At 40.6% G+C, this 24,806-nt stretch overlaps 1 protein-coding gene across 1 annotated transcript in view; it reads right to left on the bottom strand.

Annotated features, from left to right (window-relative positions):
• Positions 1 to 20,022, bottom strand: part of scarf2 (scavenger receptor class F, member 2) — a 37,545-nt gene extending 17,523 nt beyond the window's left edge. The window contains exons 1-9 of the mRNA XM_050050105.1: positions 19,333 to 20,022; positions 14,831 to 14,889; positions 14,634 to 14,735; positions 12,618 to 13,137; positions 10,799 to 11,017; positions 10,184 to 10,312; positions 9,732 to 9,835; positions 8,334 to 8,448; positions 7,897 to 7,994 (exon numbers count right to left, since the gene is read on the bottom strand). Coding sequence (XP_049906062.1) covers positions 7,897 to 7,994; positions 8,334 to 8,448; positions 9,732 to 9,835; positions 10,184 to 10,312; positions 10,799 to 11,017; positions 12,618 to 13,137; positions 14,634 to 14,735; positions 14,831 to 14,889; positions 19,333 to 19,442 — 1,456 coding nt within the window. The 5' untranslated portion in view covers positions 19,443 to 20,022. The remainder of the gene's footprint in view (positions 1 to 7,896; positions 7,995 to 8,333; positions 8,449 to 9,731; positions 9,836 to 10,183; positions 10,313 to 10,798; positions 11,018 to 12,617; positions 13,138 to 14,633; positions 14,736 to 14,830; positions 14,890 to 19,332) is intronic.
• Positions 20,023 to 24,806: the final 4,784 nt, after the last annotated feature.

The following is a 24,806-nucleotide window of genomic DNA, read 5'->3' as shown; positions in this document are numbered from 1 at the left end:
AAAAGGTACGCCGTGTAAAGTTCTGCCTGTTACATGCATTGTCCTCTTTCAAAATACATTTCTGCTTTCACAGGAAATTTAGCGTCGCACCACATCAGTACAGCACCGCAAATTGAGTTTTCTTTTCCTTCAACAACAAACACACATGGTTGAGTTTGAGGCAACAAAAACATATGGTTAGGTTTAGGAAAAAAGAACAGGGTTTGGGTTTAGAATCTTACAGGATGCTAGTACCGCTCTCTCGGATGAAAGTTGGTCTTGGTTTGATCATTTCCGCCTGATATGTGGCCGGGCGCTGTTAAACTATAACGGCAACCAGCCACGTATCATACCAGTGTTAAAAGACGCCTTTTTTCATTGGTTATGCTGCAAGTCACTGCCCAGGCGCCAGATTACAACGACTTTAGAGTGAGATCGGGCTTGAAGACAGCATCTTTTTGATTTTGAGGGACAACTGTCACGTTGTATGCATTGTATGCATCCAAAACTTCACTCAAAGTGAACCTAAAAAAAGGGTAGAAGGTTTTGTAGAAAAAGAACTATGTATGTGTAGAAGTACATCTACATTTGGTTGCACTGTGTTATCCCACTGGTCACTACTGTTGCTGTCAACATGTTCGCTAATTCTGTGACCCCACTGAACAAAGTTGAGTAATTGCAAATGCACATATGAATACTAGACACCTTAAAGATGTTGTTTTGTCTTCATTGAGACCCTTTATTATTTCATTACTTTATGTAAATTCATTGATACATGATTCAGTAACATTTTTAGAGTCTTATAACTGAAAACTTTTTTGCGGTCACTATTGCTAATGGTGGGATTTAATAGGTTAACCATCACTGATCACATGTATTTACAGATATTCCTGAAACCCTGCCCTTTTCCTGTTTGTTTCATCTTGATTAATGCAATCAAGAGTGACTTGAGGGTGTGAGAAAGTTTTCTTGAGGCAGCTCACAACTGCATCAATGTGAGTGTTGCTGCAAACACATTTGCAATCCAAGCCAACTTTCCCAGGATAAATAAAGATGAAAAAAAAGCAGGTGGCGCTGCTCTCAGCCCTCACCCGTGGGGAAGCGTTTGGACACAGAGGATGCGAGGAATGCCGGACAGACGTGAATCTGTTGGGCGTGGAGTAAATATGCTCAGAATGGAATGCCAAACTACAAGCAAACAGCTTAGAGGTGAATAGGTGACCCAGTGTTCATGTAGCTGCTTCTCTGAGGCTAACTATGCTAATAAATGTTGTCTTCCTTACCCACTCCCCCCTCATCCCCTGTTCCTTTTTCATTCTGTCTTGCCACATCTGTTGCCACTGACCCTGGTGTGGATAAATCACAGTTCTGACACGGGCTGGGGTAAATTTGACCACTTCCTGTTTCCAGCCCCATTGGGCCCCCTCAGGAATGCGTGTGTGCAGGACTGTGTAGCCCCAGTCAGAGTTTGAATTTCTAAATGCTGGCAGACCACGCTTCTGTGGGTAGCCCAACAGAAAGCAGAGTAGCAAACATTTGGATAGGACAAACCAGGAAGGACGAGAGACGCATATTAGTTGTGATAGATTTAACTGGGTATGTAAATTTGGTCTCATTTGTTGTCTGGAAATGTGGAAATCCTGACTGTAGAAGACTAAAAATGTATTTTTGTCTCTTTGCTTACAATGTAGACACATTTTACTGCCTTTAAATGAAGATCTGAAATCAAATTTGTGTTAAAAAAAGGCATTTGGCTACGACGATGTTGCCTTTTCATGGCTCTGTCACATTGCCTCACATGTTCAAGCTCTTCACAAACAAGCATATTAATGTCCCACACTGTGATGACAAAGCCAACTCTGTCCTCGTGCTGTATTTTGACCGAGGCATAATAAAGACAGATCCGAGCTGATTAGAGAATCAGCTGGATAACTGAGAAGGCACATGCTGCTCAGACACGGAAAAGAAATCAGGTCATCAGCTCCTTCCACAGCACACTGACTCCATTAGAGCCCTTTTAAAGAATCAAATTACAGTGTTTTGTAACGATGCTTAAGCTGAGGCAAAGTCGAGAAACTGCTGTGCAACACTTTGAGTACCGTATATATATTTTTCAATCAATCATTCATCTGATCTATAAATGTCAAAAAAATGAGAAAGATTCCCCTCACAAGTGCCCGCAGCCCACTCCTCCCATGGCTTGTTCTGTCAGACCAACGGTCAAAAGATTCACAATGACAAATGGGCGACAGCAGCAGATATGACAAGTCGGAGCCCGGGAACAGTTGGCTTTTATTTCTCAATAAATGACTTTTAACGATAAATTGACGCTGACAATTGTTGTACATTAACTTTCTGTCAGTGGACTAATTCATTAATTGACTAATTGCTTTAGCTCTACTGCAAATGTCATCCTGATATTCTGTCAAAGCTGTTGGCTAAACATTATTAATCTACTTCAAAATAGTACATAAAAACCTTTGCATAATTAATACAAATATGCTCCTATGTAGACAGTGAGAAGAATATGTCTATGTCTTGCAAATATTAGAAATTCCATATAAGCGCTTATAAAGTGCAGAAAAATGTTGTTATTCTGGTATGCAGTACCTACATGACAATACATTTAGCCTGTATCTGCATAGAGTCACATTGAGGCTGCAAATAGGGATTATTATCTATTGAATATTTCCTTAATTAATTGATTAGTTGAAATGTCAGTGTTTCCCAAAGCCTGAGATGATGTTCTCAAATGTTATTTGTCCACAACCCAAAGATTTCCAATTTACTGTCATAAAGGAGTACAGAAACCAAAATATTCGCATTTATGATGCTAAAATCTATGGAAGCCAAGGAATGACCACGCTTCCAAATATTTTTCAGTGCCATTACTTCGGGATCATGAGTTAATTTTTTCGTTATCTTGAGAAAACAAGCTTTATTTTGTGAGAGCAAAGCTGAATAAAGGGGGTGAAAGTAGTGAATGTTAAAAGTTATGATTGTCACAGCCCTAATGCAGCCACCTACTGTATAGACCCTTTTGCTGTTAGTAAACAGTATGACATTTTTTGGTGGGCGGGGCTTAGCTGGAGGTAAAACTATTCCCCAAAGACATTAACTAACATTAGCTCTTAAGTTCTGTTGGCTAGTTTTCAACAATGGAGGAAGATGATGCGAGTGGTGCGTTCATAAATACTCATTCTGAGTGGCAGAACGCACTCTAGGCACTCTGTCTGGGGAGACGGAGCAGTAGAGTGCTGAGCGGAGTGAATGTGTCATTAACTTAACTGTATGTTAATTCATATAGAAATATAACGCTCAGTTTCTTTGACCAACAGGGCTCTCATTTTAGTGTAGAGCGTCAGACTGAATTTACGAATGCACCATGTCAGGTCACTCACTCTCTGGACCGCAAGTGTCACTTGAAAAAGTAAAAACTGACCAACGGGTCCAGACTGGCCGACCTGTATGCTCTCACACAGTGGATGGATGATGTCACAGGAAGCTTTGTGGTTGATTACAATGCCAGTCTTACAAAGGAGGACGAGACTTGAACAGTTTCCTCCAGTTTGTTTTGCTATCGAAGTTACGTTAGCTAATGTGCTAAAAAGTTAACGATACAGAGAAATCCAATATTCCTCTTAATACCTCCCCAGTTTCTGATGAGGTGGACATGATAACCCTTAATACACATAACGTTATTCATCCCTGCAACAGGAAATACTTTTTCCCTAACCTGATATGAAGTGTGCGCTGCACGTGAGCATTTTTTTCATCTTATCGCATTTAACAGTAGCTGTCTTTGTTTTTGTTGACAGGCAGTGGCGGCTGGTATGCAATGAAATTTAAGTTTTGAGCCATGACTCCTTCTATTCTGGCTCCCAATCACACAAAAAAAATGACATTTTAAGACTCCTATGTAGCCCACAGCCCTGTGGGGGCAAGTCGTGTTTTGTCTCCAGCTACTTAAATGAAGTCATTGTGACATCAGGCCTAAAAGGGTCTATAATAACTCATTCTTTATGATCCTACCCCGTGCCAAGCGTGAACAGGTGTGTCATTGGAGCCTGGCCACTGTTGTGTGCACAGAACCTCTGTGAGGACACCATGTCACTACTTCATTACCTTTACCATCTGATGCAATTAATAACATCAATATTAGGCACTCCTTGATTTGACATTTTTCCCGATCTCTCGAAAACATTAGAAGTAGCCTAATAAGAGGAGACAACCTTTTTGTAATTATTGTAACTATCTCATTAGATAACAAAGCTAATTTTCTCAAAATAAAAAAAATAAAGCAAGTCTTTTTTTTGTGATATAAGCCTAGATTAATTACCTAGTTTTCTTGAGATAACAAAATAATTAACTCGTGAACTTGAGATAACTGCATTAAATAAATATCCAGAGGCATGGCTGTTCTTGGTTTTGTAGAAACCAGAGAATTTAACACACCTGATTCTGACCTGTGATGCTGTGAACCTTTACTCATTTATTTATTTCTATTTTTTCTTTGTTTGGTTTGGTCATATTGTTTGATTCTTTGACATATGCAAATATGTATATGTATATTTTTTTCTCATAGTGCGGACAATGTGTTCTGTGTTAGTTAGGGAAAATGTTGGAAAAGAGGATGTATATGAAGAGATGTGTATCTTCCATTGCCCTTATTTTGTATTGTTATCATCTAAAAAAATAAATTAAAAAACAACCTCAAAAGCCGATTATTTGAAAATAAAATTAGTTGGTCAGCTCTATGTCATAATAATGAATAATCATTTGTATAGTGATACAGTATGACTAATGGGGGCAAGATGACTATCTGCTTATACAAACACTTGAATCTCAAAGGAAATGCAGATAACTTAAGTGTGTATTTTTGGACCCTGAACAAAACCAGCCTTTTTAAACTGTGTGTGGCTGGGTTTAAAAGACCATCATATCGCCTCTGTCTGCTGTAAAAAGAAAGACTGGGGTCACAGACAGATCTGTCACAGACCACGAGACCTCCGCATGGAGCAACAGAGCCACAGCGTCCACCCAAACAGTGCGGCCTTTGATAGCACGTCACTCACCACCACCCGGGGCCCCCCGACAACCACTGGCCTTCTTTTAATAACACAGCCTCCTCCTCAGCCCAAGAAAAATTTTCTTGGGGAAGAAGACGATGGAAACGAGTAAAGAAAAATGGGAAGAAAAAAAAAAAGCCCCAGTTTAGGGTTGTAATAATATGAACACATGGCATTTGAGGGTGCCAAGAATAATAAGGGGCTCTAAAACCAGTGCATTCCTTTCAAATGAAACCCCATACTCGCCTGGCAGCCACCATACACTTTTCAACCCTATTCATCATCTAAGAGGAAGACTAAGGTAGCACTGAGGGAACGAGCTCACTCTGACTGCAAGTCACTGCTGTCACCAGTAGAGTTTCCATCTGAATGTAGTGCAAATTTTAACCAAATTTTGAAAAACTCAGCCAAATAAAATGCAAATGTATGTGTTTTTTTTTTCATCCACTGCTGTTACGAGAATATTCGGGAGCAGTTGACTGAGATAAGCAGCAGGGCGTGCTATTCCTCAGAATCCTGCAGAAGAAGAGGTCACAAAGATTTAGCCCCCTCAGTTCAGTTTGGTACACTTTCTCTCCGTTTCCACTGTGAAAAGTTGTGGATGGTACCAATGAAACTGTTCCCTGCTGTCCCCATGTTTGGTCCCCCCTCTGTTGGGGTACCTAGCACACAGATCTGGTACTAAAAGGTGGAGCTGTGAACACTGCAGTCTGATTGGTCAGTAGAGGACAGTCACTCTGCTCAGGGTTGAGTTGGGGCTGGTTTTGAGGCTCATGTAAGTGCTGTTTATACTGTGGAGAGTTTTATTAGTAAACTATAACTATAAAATTAGAGGATGTTGTGCTGCCTCTTGCAGCAGCTGGAGTCGAAAAAAAACAAACAACGAAATTCACTGGGCCGACTGCCGGCAACATTTAAGGTGGAGCGTTAACGCGTAATGTTACTCAATGCATGAGTTGACGACATGAATCCATCAGCACACCTTAAATTTCACTGTGACCCATCAGCACACCTTAAATTTCACTGTGACAACTTTGACCATTAATTTAGTTTTTATATGACATACTCTTTTAGTAATGTGTTGACCTTTTAGCGCTTAAAAATATACTTTTTTTTTTTTTTTTTTAAGATTTTTTTTTGGGCATTTTTTGCCTTCACTGGACAGGACAGCTAAGTGTGAAAGGGGGAGAGAGAGGGGGGATGACATGCAGCAAAGGGCCACAGGCTGGACTCGAACCCGGGCCGCTGCGGCAACAGCCCTACACATGGGGCGCCCGCTCCACCACCAAGCCACTGACGCCCCAAAATATACTAATTTTGACCAGATTATGTGAACTACATATATTCCAATCCACACTTTGAGGAATAAAAAGCATCACTGAGCGTCGTTCCTGTGGGCTCCAGCAACACTAAACCCCTGAGCTTGCCTGAGAAGGACTAAATGCACAAACCCGCTATTTTTAAATATCCCATTGACACAGACTCTCAGTGCAGCCTGTTTAACTTTGTTCGGAAAATGTCGGCGTGCAGCCTCGTTCTGTGGACGATAAACGAGGTGCAGACTGATAAAGGAGGCTGGATGGAGCAGTGAGTGACAACAACCCCGCCCACATTTAAGAGTACTGTTTGTGGTGGAAAAGCCAGGGTCTAGGTACCATGTCTGAAGGGTTACTTTTGGTTTCAAAGGTACATACCGAAAGAAATGGGGCTAAAGACATAGCATAATTAATAGAGCGCCAGTCAAATGAAGGAAATATTGAATGTATAATAACCATGCCCCCCGGGAATAGTGCCATGCTTGGAAGCCAATTCAACATAGTAGCTAACCTGTGGAATTACAACTTCTGGGCCAGTCACCTGATCAAAAATAAAACATACTTTTTTTCATTATACTTATAGTGTGAAAGAAACGTCTGTAAATCAGTGGATACATTTTATTTAACAACACAACCCAGGTGAAATGATTTGTTTCACTATCGGAATTGGATCACTTCAGTCCGATGACAGTTCGAAAGTCTACAAGAGCTGCACGATGAAATCATTTTGTCTCCATTCAAGTTAGCAGAGGGCCGAACCGGAGATTAGGTGCTCAGTCTGCGGAAGTCTCAAGCACGCCTGCTTTTTGGGCCTTACAATGCGGACGTAGAGCACATATTTAACACACCAAAGTCAAACTGGTTTCATGCACATCTGTGCAACTTTCATAGGGATGAATGGGGCCTGCCTCCAACGCTGTATCCAGTTCTCTTTATACATCCATAATAATAATGGAGAGCACACTGGACAATGGAGATAAAGTTTTTAACAATTACAGCCAGATGCTCTTAGAAGAGTTCTGGTCACAGCTCTGTGTGAAGACATAAGTGTCTGTTAAGTCATCCGGAAACTATGAGGAGATGATGATATGTCATGAGTGTATGTTATCAATTTTTTGCTGAATCTGTTTCCATTGCACTTAGTTACATATATTGATACACCAACTTTTCTGACTCCCCACTGCATAAAAACTTTATTTGCAAAATGTAGAAACATTTTTTGGTGTTTCCACTCTTTTAAATATGCAGACTGAGAATGTGCACGAAAAAAGTGGATGGAAATGCACCTATTGTCCCTGCAGTGTTACACCAAAGACATTTTTCATATCAATTTTCATATCATCTGACACCTCCATGTCAAAATCTAAACATCATTACATTTGTGTCTTGTGCATTTACTCGTAATGAAGCTCCGGGTGATGCGACTTCAGCAGACTGTGTTGTACAAGCAGCAGCAGAGAGGATGATTACATAAAACACAGCAGCCTCTGGCAGCACTGCGGTGGGATATGAGAAAGAGTTTTGGGGCTTACCGACTACTTTGGGCAGTTTCTGTCGCCTCAGTGGAATACGGGGAAGTTTAGTGCTGATTCGGCTGAATCGTCCACACAGGATCCGCTTGGCTTTTTTGCTGTTGGTAGAGTTGTCTTGGTTAGGATTGAAAAGGGATGACGCCATGGAAATCCAAATGAATCATTCAAAAGAGGCATATTAAAGCTGGCCCTGTGCCTCTTTTGAGGGCTCGGAGGCCGCTCACATTGCTGCTCACACTCTAATGTCAATATATAAAAGTACTTAAAATACAATTTATATACATTTATTCATTTAACAACCTGGTACCTGTGAGAGAGCGTAGAAGGAAAATATTCCCCTCTATTTTCATAACCAGGGCAACCCTCCTACTAGGAACCCGAGCCCCCTTCCCACAAGTCATGAACCACAGGGGTGAAGACACCTATCTGTCACTCACTTGTGGTCGTCTTTGTGTCGACACAGGCAGCAGCAGCACAGCAGCGAGAGCAGGACGATCAGTAAAAAGGAGACCAGGGTTCCAGCCGCGATCACACCCATCCGCTGGTTGGGCTCTGAAAGATGAGATGCAGGGAATTCTGGGTGTGCCACATTGGTGCAGCAGAACTCTGAATGCCAGTTTCAACAAATCTCTCGCTCTGTCATCACTAACGCTAAAGACCTTGGCATATAGCAAATTATTATGATTTACTGCCCAAGTGAACACAAGCGACTCGAGCAGAGGGTTCAGCTAACTGTGTATAATCTTTATCAACGTGATAGTTGGCTTTGATAACAAAGATATAGCATCGCGTTGTGTTGGCGATTGATTTTCAATAGCTGCATGACATAAAGCATCTCTGAGGAATATTGCAACAGTTAGGAAATTCACTATTAATCTTATCTCCCTCAAGACCACTTTCATTGCCTATTTCCTGCAAGCCCTCACCCCCTCTTTACTGCACGCCCCTCGCCGTAACTCATCGATGATTTATTAGCACCCCTCCCTCTTCAAGTTGGACACACCCCAAAGATAGTAAGTGCTGTGTTGCATAAGCACGGACGGCATTTGGCGCTCGCAAGGACGGATGACACCAGAAGAGAGGCAAACCATCAGTTAAGGGCTAAGTAGCGGCGGCCCTCGGGTCTTTACACTGTCACATAAGGCTGAGATGGATTGTTGGGCAGTCTGGGCGTGGCGTGTTGTCATTGCTCTGCACTCGCAGCTGGATAAAGAATGGAAAACGGTTTGGGTGGGGGGTAAGTTAAAAGGTCTTGTGATATCATCACCGATGCCAAAATGCCACCTTTGTGTCCCTAACTACAATATTCTCCTCGCCGGCCTCTAATGATCTCCTCTTTCCAAACAGTTTCCCTCTGCTCTCTGTCTCCCTTCCAAGTTCTCTTTTTCTCTCATATTTTCCCCATCCCCCTCTGTATTTCTTCTTCCTTCCTCTTCCTCTCTCTCTCTCTCTGGCTGGACAGGAAGAGAGCCAAAAAACACAGCCATAAAAAGGACACCGGTCTGGGTCTGGAAACGCTATCAAGGCCTTGCTACGTTAACTCTCCCACTACACACACTGACCTGAATAAATGTGTTTGTTGGTACTCAGAGCATACAGCCAACTGTTAGACATTTAATACACAGGCAGCACTAGTGGCATCTGGCTCTTTGGACAAACACTTCACAGGGTTATAATTCTTTCGTTATGTGTAGTACAAGTAAGAAATAGCTGTTTTACGCCTCTGAAAAGGTACATTATCGAGAAAAACACTCCTGACTACTGCTGTTCACAGAGAAGCCTTTAAAAACATCACAACCACAAAAGCATGTGGTTAAAAAGAGAGATGTTCTTACGGAGATAGCAAGCGCCAGACACAGGATCGCAGTTCTTGTCGTTGCAGGAGCAGGTTTGGTTGCAGTTCACTCCGTACTGGCCAGGTTGACAGGTCATATTGCAGCTTGAGTGCAGACAAAAACAACATCTGTTTAATGTTCATTCCAAGTGACAGATGCAGAAAATAGGACACAGAAAAAGAGAGAAGCCATAAATGGGATCAGTTTTTTAGTTCCAGGCGAAATCTTTCCTGTGATGGAAGTTTGTAGGAATTTAACTTTTTTATTTTATTTTAAGAGTGTTCTTTATCATTTTCTATTTAAAAAAAAACTGCCTCAAAACACTCGCTCATTCAATTCCCAAGATATACAAGTGTTTGACAAAAGTAATATGAAAGCCATCAGCCCTTCGCACTGGGTGTTGTAAAGCATAAACAGGAGATTCTTGGGGTGTGAGGTGTCTTGTGACTTACTAGGTGCCATAAAATCCCGGGTCACACAGGCACTCTCCGGTGACAACATGACAGATGCCGTTAAAACAGTGACTGCAGTTGTTCTCACAGTTCTCGCCGTATGTGCCGTTGGGGCAGCGCACCTCGCACCTATTACACACAAAAGGAATGTTCTGATTACAGTCATTGTCAAGCTCAGCAGCGTACAGGTCACAGACATTATCACTGCATGGACACTGGGACTACAATAGCTACTAGTTAAAGGCACTGCCATTATGTTTTTAACTTTGAAAATGATAAAAGCTCGACAGGTAAAAAGGTCTGACTGCAAAACAAATTTTATGTTGTTTTTCTTTGACACTTTTATAACTGTACTGCGTGCTGTGGCGGATCTTCCTATAGGCGACATAGGCGGCCACCTAAGGGGGAAACCCAAAGGGAGGAGAGTAATAGAATAAGAGGAAATGAAAAGGCAAAGGACCAGGGCCATCCGAGGCACAGTAAAAATAAAAGTTTTTACTGTGCCAGTCAGTGTGCAGTGGGAATGTTTTAGTCCCCAGATTGTGCTGCAGAGTGAGCACTCCTACCGAGCGCCGAATGTGTTAGGTTCGGCACTGACCGCATGTGTTTTCTTACCTGTCCCCAATCCAGCCAGGGTTACAGTGGGAGCACTTGCCATGAATGGGGTCACAGTGGTGACCGTCTTTACAGGTGGGACACACTTCCTGGCAGTTTTCGCCAAAGAAGCCTTTCGAGCAGAGCTGGTCACAGCGCGTCCCGTTCCAGCCTCTGTCACAGGTGATGCAGCGTCCCTCTGTCACCTTACAGGGCTGCTGGCCCTTGCAGTGCCCACACCTGTCAGCCAAGGAAAACAGAAAAAAGCTTGTTATTTATCTTGTTTGTATAAAAATTCTTCCATGTCATCCAGGGTTCCTGCAAACCCTTAAAAAGTCTTAAAATGCACTGAATAATTATTCCAAAAATAAGACCTCAAATGGTATCAAAATGTCTCATATCAATCTTTCTGAAGTCACAAAAATGCCAAGCCAGGGTAAATAAGATTTTTTTTTTTTTCTGAATTTATCTTCAAATAATTGGTAACATCTAATTTTTAAAAAATATTTTAGTTTTTTTTTCTGCTGTTGCATTGTAAAAAATTTAAAATAATTGGTTACATCAATTTTTAAAAAAATATTTGTTTTTTTTTCTGACGTTGGGTTGTAAAATCGTCAAATAATTGGTAACATCTTATTTTTTTAAAAATATTTTAGTTTTTTTCTGCTGTTGCTTTGTAAAAAAAATCAAATAATTGGTAAAATATTTCAGTGTTTTTTTTCTGAAAATCTCCAAATATTTGGTAACATCTATTTTTTTTTAAAATATTTTAGTGTTTTGTTTTTTTTCTGATGTTGCATTGTAAAATCTTAAAATAATTGGTAACATCTAATCTTTAAAAAATATTTGACTAATTGCATCTCACAATAATAACAATCCCAGATCAGGATGGTGAAACCAACAACATGCATATTTTGTCTCTTGCCAGAATGCTCAGAGCAGAGGATCCACTGTCTGCTAACTAGCTGTCACTTTAATCTGAACAATACAGGGTAGTGCAAATGTAACAAAACCTTGCTATTTCATCAAGATTGTGTGGCACATCTGAAACCAGTACAAGGCAATGCATATGACACTTGGTGTACTTTATGCAAAAAGTTTTTCATACTCAGCACAATGGGAATCAAAGCAGTGGAATGTCACATGCAGAGTAAGAATAGTAAAATTGCCAAGAACTTTCATAATGAAATGTCAGTTATTTCCAAGCTCTGTTCTAATTACTCTGCCACAACACAAAAAAGTCATGTTTTATGTTACTTTAAACATTTGGGCAAATTGCACGTAACCTTAAGTAACTGATGCTGGTTCATGTTTTTTGTCTGCAATTTTGGTGTTAAATTTCATTACAAGTGGCATTAAAAAGTCTTAAATCTAACTTTCCTTAACCTGGAAGAAGCCTGATCTCATCTAAATCTAACAAAACTGTTTAAGGATCTGGATTTGTCTGCTTTAAGTTGTTGCTTCCATGGTCATTTAAGGAGATAAACACTGAACTCTGTGTTCTTTTTAGTTTATAGCAACTGTGTTGTGAGACTGTCACAGTCCATGGAAGGTAAACCACTTAACCTGAATTGCTTTTACATGTTGGCTGATGATTACGGAATAATGCGAAGACCAACTCCCAAATCTCACTTTATTATTGCTCCATTAGGCAACACGGTCAGATATTTTAAGGGTTATCAGCTGCAGCATATGTCAAAGCTTATTTCCTATTAAAACCACAAAACCGCACCATAATATAGATCAGACAAGGGAACTGAACATTAGGCATCTGTTAAACTGCATGTTTCCTTTGTTTTTTATATGGTTCATCTGCTCTCTGCCAAGATTTTTTCCCCACCTGTTCCTGCAGTTTTGACCGTAGAACCCGGCAGGACATGGTTCCCTGCAGAACTTCCCACGGTACCCTGGGGTGCAAGTACATGAGCCGTCGGCCTGGTTGCACTTGCCGTGGATGCACTGGCAGTACCGTTCACACCGTGGGCCCCACAGCCTCTCCCGGCACTGGCAGCGCCCCGTGAACTGGTCGCATGGTGAATTGTTACAGTTACACTGGATTGCACAGTTCCTCCCCGTCCAACCTGGATTGCACATGCATCGTCCTGTCATCGCATCGCAGACAGAGTTGATGCTGCAGTAGCAGTTGTTGTTGCACTGGGGACCCCAGACGCCAGGGTGGCATGTGCATTTGCCAGTGTCTTGGTCACACTTGCCCTTTTGGCATAAGCAAGCGTTCTCGCAGTTAGGTCCCCAACGGTTGTGGTTGCAGGTACACTGGCCGGTCAAGTCGTCGCACTGGCCGTTGGGGTAACAGTTACATTTCCCCTTGCAGTCAGGGCCCCAGAACTGGGCAGGGCACTCTGTTAAAAGACAGTGCAGTGATCAGGACATGGGAAGATTTCTTCTGAATTGTCAAACAAGAGTAAGAGTCTACAGCCATGCCAGTCGCTCTGTGAGGCTGATCTTAAGCACAGCAGTGCTTTGAGCTAAATGCCATCATGATAACGACACTCAATAGGAGGCTGCCCATTGTTCAGACGGCCCATCAATCTGAAGCCCCAGTAGTCTGAGAAGTGTCCCATTGGACCGAAAGCTCATTTGTATGACAGCCAGTTATCCTGTTTCTCCGCTGGCACTTTCCAAAACATAAGCACATGGCTGATTATTGTGCAAAATGATGTTACCGGAACTTCTCCACTAAGGTGATGACATGACCCACCATACTTGACTTCTGATTCACTAGTACTTGTTGCCTTCATTGGTTGGGTTGGTTAGGTCTAGGCATGAGGGACTGGTTAGGTTAGGGTAAGAATATCAGGGTAAGCCGATCAGAGACAGAGTAAGGCGGGTCATATCTCCGCCATTGTACAAAGGTCCGATGACTAACTGGCCATGTGCTTCTGTTTGAGAGTGTGTGGCCTATTTTCTGTGAAAGCTGAGCAATGGGCGTTTGTTTTGGAATAATAAGCTGTCGTACAAATGGGCTTTCTGTCCAGTGAGTACAGATGAAGCTGATGGTATGTTGGGTTTAATGTTGATTTGTCTATGTACTATGTTGTATGATGTATTTCTATGGCCGCAGCATGGGTGTAGGGCCCAAGACAAATTTTCCACTCTGTGGAACGATAAAGTTAATCTCGATCTTGATCTTGATTGATAGGAACGTTTTCTGAACAGAGGCTTCGCAATTATGGACCGTCAGAACAATGGCACTGCACTCGTCAATGCTAACATGCTGTATTTTTGAAGGTCGCCTTCTTTGTTTCCTATGGTCACCATCTTTGTTTAGAGTGTTAGCTAATGTATCAGAGGGCTAAGGCTGATGGGAGTGTGATTGGGTATTTGCTCATAAACACAGGTATTTGGCAAGTTAAGTTTCTGGCCTGATACTTGCACAAGACGAAAAAGGATCACTAAAGTTTCTACAGTTTATCTTGAGGGGAATATGAACGTGTATTCCACATATTATGGCAATCCATTCAATAGCTGTCACATTTCAGTCAAAACCACAAATGTCAACCTGCCAGAAGGGCTGGAGGAAAAGTCACAGGGACACCAAAGTATTCAAGACTCTGGGCTTCATGGATATGGCTGTAATATGTCATTGCAATCCAATGGTTGTTGAGATATTTCAGTCTAGACCAGCTGACAGATCAGCATCGACATCCCCAGAGCTGCTAGCATGGCTAAAAACACCATGTGCAGTAATTTCCCCTCATGCAACAATTTCAGATTTTTAATGAGAGCTAAAAACTGTGTTCAAATGTTGAAATATGTTCTAATGATTTGACCTTTGAAAGACCAGAGACAAAAGACAAAAGGTAGAAATGCAGATACAAGGTAAGAAATCCCTTACTAGTGTCACAGCTAGCTCCAAAGTATCCATGGCGACAGCGACATTCATTCGGCCTGACACACACCTCATTTTCCTTGCAGGTGAAGTTGCCTTCGCAGAGAGCTTGGGGGTGAACAAGAACAGGCCGTATTATTCATGCGGCTTGCACAATGAGCGATACGACACGTGCTGATAAATGACCTCTGTATGGTACATACGTGTCAGGCATTCATCCCCTAGCTGCCCCCATCCGCTGCAGCACACGAATCCTGATGATCTGGAAAAGAAGTTACGAGACTGAGAGTGAGAGGGGAATGATGAAGAACCTGGCTGTAATACAATGAACCAAACACATATCAAAGTGGCAGCGTACACACCCAACTCATGCCTCTTTGATCTCACAGGTTTTTATTGATGTGGCTGATGCCAAATTCTGCAAATGTATGCGAGGCATTGTACATGACGCATGTGCTTCAAACATGTTTGTATAATTATCTGAATGTGGGTCATTCCCAGCTGTATATGGAACAAAATAAATCCCTTTACCGCTGAATCTATGTAGTTTATCTTTCTCTAAGTTTCCTCAGCTGTTGGGGAAATGTGAATATTCAGAGACAATATTTTGCAGCCAAGTTTTAGGCCAGGCCTGTCAGGAAAAGGACGGATGCGTCTCCTCTTCCTCCTACGCCTGTGACCTCTGTGGGGCCCCTGCAACACGTCAGCTTAAGTGTTTGAAGATGGCAGTTTGCTTTCAGTCAATGAGCAGGGAGCAACAGTGTTTTTTTATGCTGCCAAAACAGGCGCGTGGTAGAGATCACAGGTCTGAGCTCTGAATGCTTTCACTTGTTATGGGAGGAAGATGATTTTAAAATGAGCCTTTAACCATTTTAGGTACATAAGGCGGCACTGGATTCAACTGTGGTGCGTCAACTTTGACAAACTCCGGTCAACATGTATGCAGTTGACCCTTGTTGACCTTTAACACGCAGCCAATCCATGTCAGCACCAGGAAGAGAGATTGCATTCACTGTTGTGCAGAATTAATTAGATGTTAAGAAGCGACGCTGTGTTCCTGTTTGCCTTTCATTATTACATAAAGAATGTATCAGCTACCTTTGCCAAGAAATTCAATAGCTGCTCTCTAACTGATTCAAAAAGCCATTTTTCTGCATCGGCGCTGAAAGCATCGCATTCAAGTCGCAAAAACTAAGAACATAATGGGCATAATGGGAAAAACAAGTGAGTGGTGAGTGGGGACTTCACTGCAGTGAATGCTGAATACTGGGAGGGGGGCAAAATGTCAAACTTGTCGAGAAATGAAGGCCAGTACTATATATATCAAACTGAAAACTTCACCAAGCACTAAAATGGGAAGCAGTTCTCTAGTAAATGGCTATTTGTTGGCCAGTGAAGCGTCTATGAGATGACAGCACAACTTCAACTTCTGAAGAGAAGCTCTTAATTACTTTACGTTTTACTCTGACTGCATGAAAAGATTCAGTGTCGGGCTTTTCAGACGAGCTATTTTCAGCTTTGCTCCCAAAACTTAGACTGCTCATGTTACAGGGTGCAGTAGATACAAAGCACATGATTTCTTATCACACATCTGTCATGGCGAGGCAGTCATTATGATACAGAACAGGGGGCTCTCTTTGCTCTCAATCAAATGCTCCCCCTCCATCGACAAATCTTAAAACGTACATGTTTTCAATGGCCTTTGGTTGTTTGTTATTCTGAACTTGATTTGATTCAACTTATGTTAAAGTCTTTATTACGTTATATTTGTCACATAGCCCACGTGAAGTCTGAGTAAAGTGTCAATCGTTTGTGTTGCCCTGCATGTGTAGTTTATATGGACAGTAGTAGTTTCCAGTAGCTGTACTATGATCGATTATATGATATAATGGGAAATGAGTTTTCACATATATATTTCACAATATATTCTGGGGTGGGGTCGGGGGGCAGATCTAATCCCCTCCAATGTTGACTGCATGGCTACGGCCTTGTTCTATGCCTGTGTCTGTGTATTTAGGNATGGGAAATGAGTTTTCACATATCATATATTTCACAATATATTCTGGGGTGGGGTCGGGGGGCAGATCTAGTCCCCTCCAATGTTGACTGCATGGCTACGGCCTTGTTCTATGCCTGTGTCTGTGTATTTAGGAGAATGAGCCCTGGACTGCTTTCGCTGTTTCTTGCCTACCACAATTCATAGACACCAGTCCAACAAGCTTGGATGCTGCAGTCAGCAATTGTGGACTTGGATGTTTTTCTTTTTCACTCGACATCCACAGACTCAGCTGTAATCCTAGAAATTTTTTTTTTTTTTTTTTCTTTGATGATTTTTGGATACCGTAATAGGACGGCAGAAGAGATACCTGCACACTAATGCAACTGGGCTGGACAGCCACAAAAAAAGGTTCACAGGGAGAGATCAATGCCAAAAAATGTCATTCAGAACATCCAACATTTCAGTCGTTGACTATCATCAGTGCTACTGACATGAGAGTTTCACAGAACAGATACAGACACAGACAGGTGTGATGAATCAGTCAGCTGGTACCACTGATTAGATGAGATCAACTCTGAGGAGTAGAGGCCTGACTCCCAAATCACAATGATCTGTCCTATGAGTGTTATACAAATCACAACAGCCTCAAATAACAATGTATGAAAGCAGAACATAATATACAAATGTACAAAAAACACAACTATATAATAATAAATAATTAGAATAAATAAAAACTAATCAATAAATCTTTATTTCTGTGTATATTTGTGTTTTTTGTAAATCCCTATATGTGTACAAAACACAACTACACACAGAAAGAAAGAGAAAAATTAAACTAAAATTTAAAAATAAGATATAAAATAAGATAAAAACTAAAAATGAAAATAAAATTATATATACATACATATATATATATATATATTTCTCTCTTTCTTTCTGTGTTTGATTGTGATTTTTGTACACATAATGTACAAAAAACACAACAATATAATAATAAATAATTATAATCAATAAAAATAATAAATAAATAAATAAAAATAAATAAGAATAAAAAAATATTTACATGTATATATCACATTTTTTGTGTGTATGGTTGTGATTTTTGTACATAATATATATATATTATGTATAAATAATTAGAATAAATAAAAACTAATCAATATATCTTATTTATATATATATATGTGTGTGTGTGTGTGTAAAAAACACAACTATACACAGAAAGAAAGAGAAATATATATATATATATATATATAATTTTCAAAAAAGAAACTAAAACTTAAAAATAATATATAAAATAAGATAAAAATGAAAATGAAAATTCTATATTTTTCTCTTTCTTTCTGTGTATGGTTGTGATTTTTGTACACATATACAAATGTACAAAGAACACAACAATATAATAATAAATAATAATATTAAATAAAAATAAATAAATTATATATATACATATCTCAAATTACATTTTTTCTTTTTCTTTCTGTGTATGGTTGTGATTTTTGTACATATTTTATATATGTGTACAGAAAAAACACAACTATACACAGAGAGAAAGAAAAAATAAATAAACTCAAATTTGAGAATAATATAAATTGACATATAAAATAAAATAAAAATAAAAATGAAAATTATATATTTAGCCTATATATGAAATTTTATTTATTTGTTGTCTCTCTGTCTGTGTATAGTTGTGTTTTTTGTACATTTGTATATGTTCTGCTATCACACATTGTTATGTGAGGCTGTAACACTCATAGGACAGGTCATTGTGATTTGGGAGTCAGGCCTCTGCTCCTCAGAGTTGATCTCATCTAATCAGTGGTACCAGCTGACTGATTCATCACACCTGGTGGTAGCCTAATCTGTGTGTGTCTATATCTGCTCTGTGAAGCACTCATGTCAGCAGCACTGATGATAGTCAAGGACTGAAATGTTTGCCTTGAGCACTTTGAGCACTCTTCTTTTTGTGACATTTTTTTTGCATTGATCTCAACCTGTGAACCTTTTTTTGTGCCTGTCCACCCCAGGATATGCGGATTCCTAGGAATTGATAAGCTTTGTGAAATATTGAGTATCAGCCAAAATATATTGCTTTATTTTTTTCTATAAAGTTCAGCAAACACTGCAAGAAACGTCATTTCTAAAAGTGCATTATCAACCACAATCACACGGTGCCACGAATACTGTGAAGGTCAACCAGAGCGCCCCCTACAGAGCAATGACACCACTCCTGCTCCAGATGTACACATCTGTATAGCTGCTTTATTCAATGGGCTCCTCCTCCTGATATACAGCGGACACGGAACACGTTATATGGAGAGAAGAAAGAGGTCAACGTGAAATAATGTGTCGAGTACTAAAGCGTTAAAACATATTAATGATATAACACTGAAAATAAAGTTTAGAGAGTGAGGTCAGTGTTTGATTTCACATGCAAACACCAACTTTTTCTAGTTTGCTGAAAACCGCTATTCGCTCATAAGGCCAACACTTAGTTATAAATGCCCTGTGCTGTGTTTTAAAGCCCATAGCTCTACAAGCAAATAAAAACCACTTGAGGAATGAGATGATGACTGTTTAAAGAAAGTCGCGTCCTGAAGCGAAGGAGAAAGACGCAAACAATGTCACAAGGAGAAGTCACAAACAAGCTGCTTTGCATGAACAACCAGCGGAATAAATCCTGCTTGCTTTCGCACTGATGCTTACCCAGGTGCTTTGCATACATTCCTGCCTTTGGGGTTGAGTTCCTGGCTGAAAGTGGAGCAAAAGAAAAGACAAACCACCGCAACAACAGCAAAAGAGTTCTTCACTTCCATTGTACAAGCAGCAGCATCCTTCTACACGTCGTTCGCACTCCGCATTTCCTTTTCTCCAAAAGTGATGACGATGGCTTTTCACTGCTTCTCAAACAACTCCGATGTCTTTTAATAATCCAGATGTGTCCGCTTGGTAAATATCAAATCCAAAATGTCCAAAAAGGTGATTGAAAACCTCTTGCACACCACCTACGCCATCGAGAAACTCAGCAGCATAAAAAAAGTGCCCAGCGACAGCAATCCAAACCGAGCAGCTGGAAAACAAGTCATAAAACTTGCAAATCACAGTATTGTTGGTGTTGCTTGGTGTCCTGCAGTGCGACGTTTATTCCATCAAAGTGTCTAAAAGAGGCCATCGTGCAAAGCTCCTGGGTCCAGACTCATAATGACACAAAAACAAACTCTACTTTTTATGAAATAATGTCCTGTACGCGCGTGGGAAAGTGTAGATATGATGAAAGTCTTGACACAAAGTTAGCTGCCTTTCGCTTTTCCCCCCTCTGAGGAGAAGCGCTAAATCCGTAACTTTTGTCCTCTCTTGCGCTCTCAGGAGTGGCAGGAGGGAAATTCCTGATTTGTTACTCTATCTTTGGCTTTGTGCGCCCAGCATGCGCCACCAAATTTACATAGGCCTGTGTGCAACAGGGTCTGCTCAGTGGTCTCGGTTGGAACAGCGTCCTGTTGCATAATGTGTGATTATGACCAACACAAAGTGAATGTGGGCGATTAAAATGAATCACAGTGTTTTTATTATATAATAAAAACGAGCACTTTTGTTGTTATTATCATTAATAGCCTAGTTGCGCACTTTAAGCATCTGCCAGTCGTCAAATTTAAATACACATATTTGTAGATATGACTTGTATTTTCAATACCCTACTTAAAAAAACTACTAATTAAAGGTAGTTTTTAATTGATGGATGGGAGAGTGTGTGCCTTTATGTGTGGGGGGTGAAGGGGGCAGCAGTGTATTAACTATGTTAGACAATAGCTCCCCCATCTGTTAACACCAATGAAGTGATTCTTGGCACAGAGCACCTCCTGCAGTAAATAATCACTGGAAGCTAAGCAAGAGGAGTATCAAGTTTTTTTATGCATCACTTCAGATGCATTTTAACATCCAGGTCAATCCTCTCCACAGTGATGGCTGCACAATTTATGTGGGGGCCCAACCCCAAGATGCCATCATACACGTACAAATATAAAAATATAAAGATAAAACAATTAAAAAAACCATAAAAATCACACATAAGTATAAAAATATGAATATAAAAAGATTAAAAAATATATACACATCACACATATAAGTATAAAAATATAAAAACAAAAAGATAAAAAAAAACATACTGTACATATCACACATACAAGTATGACAATCTAAAGATAAAAAGTTAAAACATATATACACACACATATATACATATACTACATCCATCCATCCATCCATCCATCCATCCATCCATCCAACCATCCATTTTCTGACTGCTTATCTTGAGGGTCGCGGGGGTGGCTGGAGCCTATCCCAGCTGACACTGGGCGAGAGGCGGGGTTCACCCTGGACAGGTCGCCAGACTATCACAGGGCTGACACATAGAGACAGACAACCATTCACACTCACATTCACACCTACGACCAATTTAGAGTCACCAGTTATTATATCATTTGGAATTTAAAGTGTATCATGAAATGAAATACCAGTCAAATAAACATTAATATAAATATCAGTGTAATCTAACTATGCAGGAGAGGGACGGGGGTGACAAGGTCCAGTGTAAAGTGTAGCAGGGTTTCCATAGAATGGGAAGGGGAGATGGGGGGGTGGAGGTGTACATATATCATAAGTGGACGCAGGGTGTTCAGAAGCCGAGCAGCTTGGGGAGAGAAGCTGTTGCAGAACTTTGCAGACCTTGTTTTGATGCTGCAAATGCTTCTACCTTATGGCAGGGGGACAAACAGACTGTGGGAGGGGTGGGAGCCACTCCGGCCCACTGGATGACTAGGCTGAGAGGTGTAAGTTTTCAGGAGCAAGTTAAACAGTGAGTAGCTGCTTCAGGGGCTTTTCCACCCCCACCAGAATATAGTTCTCTGAAAAAAAACCACACAAAATACTTCTAGATATTGAACATTGTTTTTTGAACTTTTTTATTTAGTTACAGAGGAACACGAGAGTGGCATTTTAAATGATGCTCCATTATAATATGATGTTTTACAACAACCCAACTATTTGATTAGATCCCCAAATATTGTGTAACTTGAGTCCACCTTTGTGTTAAAGTGTCCATATTCAGTTGCTGTCTAGCCGTCATTCCCTCCATCAGGTTAACCATTCTGAGTCTCTGCATCCACTGGGTTATAGTTGGTGGTTTTGCGTTTTTCATTGGTATCATTTTGTTGGCAATCAGAAGGCATATCCTCAGTATAAACCTCTGATCCTTGCTGTGTCTACCTTTAGGTATAACTCCTAACAGAAATGTTCATGGGTTTTGGAGGGACATCTACCTCCATGATTTGGTCAATATCTTTAACACTTCCCCAGAACCCCTGAATTATTGGGCAGTCCCAAAAAATATGCGTGTGATCCACAATTTTCCCACAATTTCTCCAACACAATGCCACTGAGGTTTCTTTCATATATGACGAGATAATGAAGAAAGTATTAATATATCTCTTTCCATCATTGACTGTTGATTCCTTTATGACAGTTTGCACACAGATCTACCCATAGATTATCGTCAATTATAGTATTTAATTCTAATTCCCAGATACTGATAAAATATTCTATTTTATGTGGGCTGTTGCTGACCATCTCTGTTTCTTTATAACTCCTGATATAGTGTTGTATTTGGAGGTACCTGTACAGATCATCTGGTGGGAGTGCAAACTGCTTTTGAAGTTGGGAAAACGATTTGAATTCTGTTCCATTAAATAACTGGTTGACTGTATTGAGAGCTTTATCGGCCCATTTTCTAAAACCACCATCCCACATAGAAGGGAAGAATTCTGTATTGCCTAACATTGGAAAGGCCTTGAAATTGACACTGGTCCCCCAAGCATTTTTTTAACAGCTGTCCAAACCTTCAGAGTGTTTTTTATCCATTCATTTTCCACTGCACTTATTTTTCTCAACACATCTCAGGTGGTTCTTTTTCTTATAAACGTTTTTCGAATGTACTCGTACTTCTTTACACGAAAAAGATGGTTTTATTGGTGGGGCCCACTTCAGACCAAGTTAGGCTGTACCTGGCCCATGAACTGAAATGAGTTTGACACACCTGGCCTAGAGTCTTTCTCACAAGAGCACATCCCATTGAGGATCGGCAGGTCTTTGAAGGAGTTCAGGACCAAAAAAAAAGTTGTTCATTACCTCTCCATAAAGTGTAATGATGCTTTTTTTTTAAATTAAATTCTACAGGCACAATCCCATATACTTATGTCAACAAAATCTCACTGCCAGAATTTAAAACAGAAAACGCCGATAACCCCAAACTGTGTGACAGGTGTTTACATACTCCTCTTCATCCCCTATGGGGCATAAAGCTTCACTGAGCTCTTTCCATTGCATTCGATCCTTGGCGTTCTGCGCTGGGTGGTTTTGGGTCCTCTGGGTTTTCTTTTGCCTGGTGGTGTCCATCTTGAGGTGACCTTGTTCTATTCTTACCACATGGCCATCTCAAACATCTGTGGGTGATTTCTTTGGTGATGCTGACCTGTTTTCTTGTACAATTGAAGGTTGGATATTTTGTTTGGCCAGAAGATCTGGCAGGTCTTTAATAACTGGTGTAACAGTAGACAGCTAATAACTGATAATGAATGATGCTTTCTGATGTCTTGACTGTAATCCATATGCTCAAAAACATTAGGTCTTAGTTATGCAGGTCATGTGCTCTGTTATACATGACAAAACTGTTCCCGAGGGCAACTGTGAGCCACAGCCAGCAACTACTTAGATAGCATGAGATTATTTGTCTTGCAAATTAGGCTGAAAGGTTAAGTACCCAGAGTCATTTGCTGCTGATGTGGTCACCATGTAAGGGCAAATCATGTGGCTGATTTACATAGATATAAGTGGTGATGTAGTTTCCCAACAGTCAGTGTCGTGTTTAGGGCCTTTAAGTAAAAGTGGCAATGCTACAGTGGGTAAACACTCTATTACGAGTTAAAGAACAAATCAATCAAGTGACAGTGGGTGACATAAGTATAATCAACCTGATGTACTTTACAAAAATACTCATCATACTTTCAGGGTGAATTATGTTATAGAATATTATTAGATAAGCCAGAACATACATCTGCACTAATGTACAGTGTGGTATTGCTGGGTAGGCCTACATTAGTCTATACAGTGGCAGTCATTCTCATAGGTTTATTATTCTAGTTCATTTATTATTCAGTTATGCTTATCTCATTAATGTGTCTTCATTGCTGTAACACTGCAATTTCCCATCCATCCTTCTATCCATCCATCCATCCATCCATCCATCCATCCATCGGTTGAAGCTGATTGAAGCAGAGCTAATATACCATTATAATATACCATTGATCCACCTAATATTCAAATATGCTCATAATGTCCACCTAAATACACCAATGAATATTAGTTAAAAAAAAAATTGCTATTCTTCCACAGGCAACCCTGCACCAGCATCCAAAATAATCATTGGAAACTGTGATCATATACAAAACTAAATGAACAATAAGTGTCATTATTATTAGTGCTGGCTATTATGGTATGGTGTGTCCAACCGTGTTGCCCTGCCCCTGCATAAACTGTTGCTAGACTGCCATGGGTAGGTACAAGCACTGAAAAATGAAGCTAATACGAAAGTGTCAGAAACTGCAGTTCTTTAAATGACCACTAGAGGCTGGCTCCAGAAGCCAGTCAGTCTCCACAGACCCCCATGTTAAAATGTTCATCTTTACAGCAGAAATAAACATGTTTACAGCCTGGTACAAGAAACGTTTTTTGTCTCTATAGCTAATTTCCACGTTCATGGCAACTGTATGGGGATGAATTTTTAAATAACTTAGCTGTTAACACTTTTCTTACGGCTTAAAGTTAGGCAAAACTAAGGGTGGGCTGCTTTGAGTGACAGGCTGTCTGCCGATAGTGTCCTTGGCCTCTTAAGCCCGTTTTACACTGCCTGTTCAGGGTGGGAATATCACACCATTATGCTGCCTCAGTGTTCGACTTATAAGGAGTGAGTGTGGAGAGGAGGGACAGTGTGGTCTGGGTCCATGTCATTGGTTCGACAGCCCATTGGTTCGACATCCCATTAGTCCGACTGTCCGCGGTGCTGAATGGCTTGCGGCGGGCGTATGGTGCGCCGCGACCGACTTGAGGCGGAGCAGGCTCACGGCTTATGT

Source organism: Epinephelus moara, chromosome 8 (genome assembly GCF_006386435.1).
Source record: "Epinephelus moara isolate mb chromosome 8, YSFRI_EMoa_1.0, whole genome shotgun sequence".
Lineage (NCBI taxonomy): Eukaryota > Metazoa > Chordata > Actinopteri > Perciformes > Serranidae > Epinephelus > Epinephelus moara.
The sequence above is the reverse complement of the archived record's forward strand: the minus strand, read 5'-3'. Positions and strand labels throughout refer to the sequence as shown.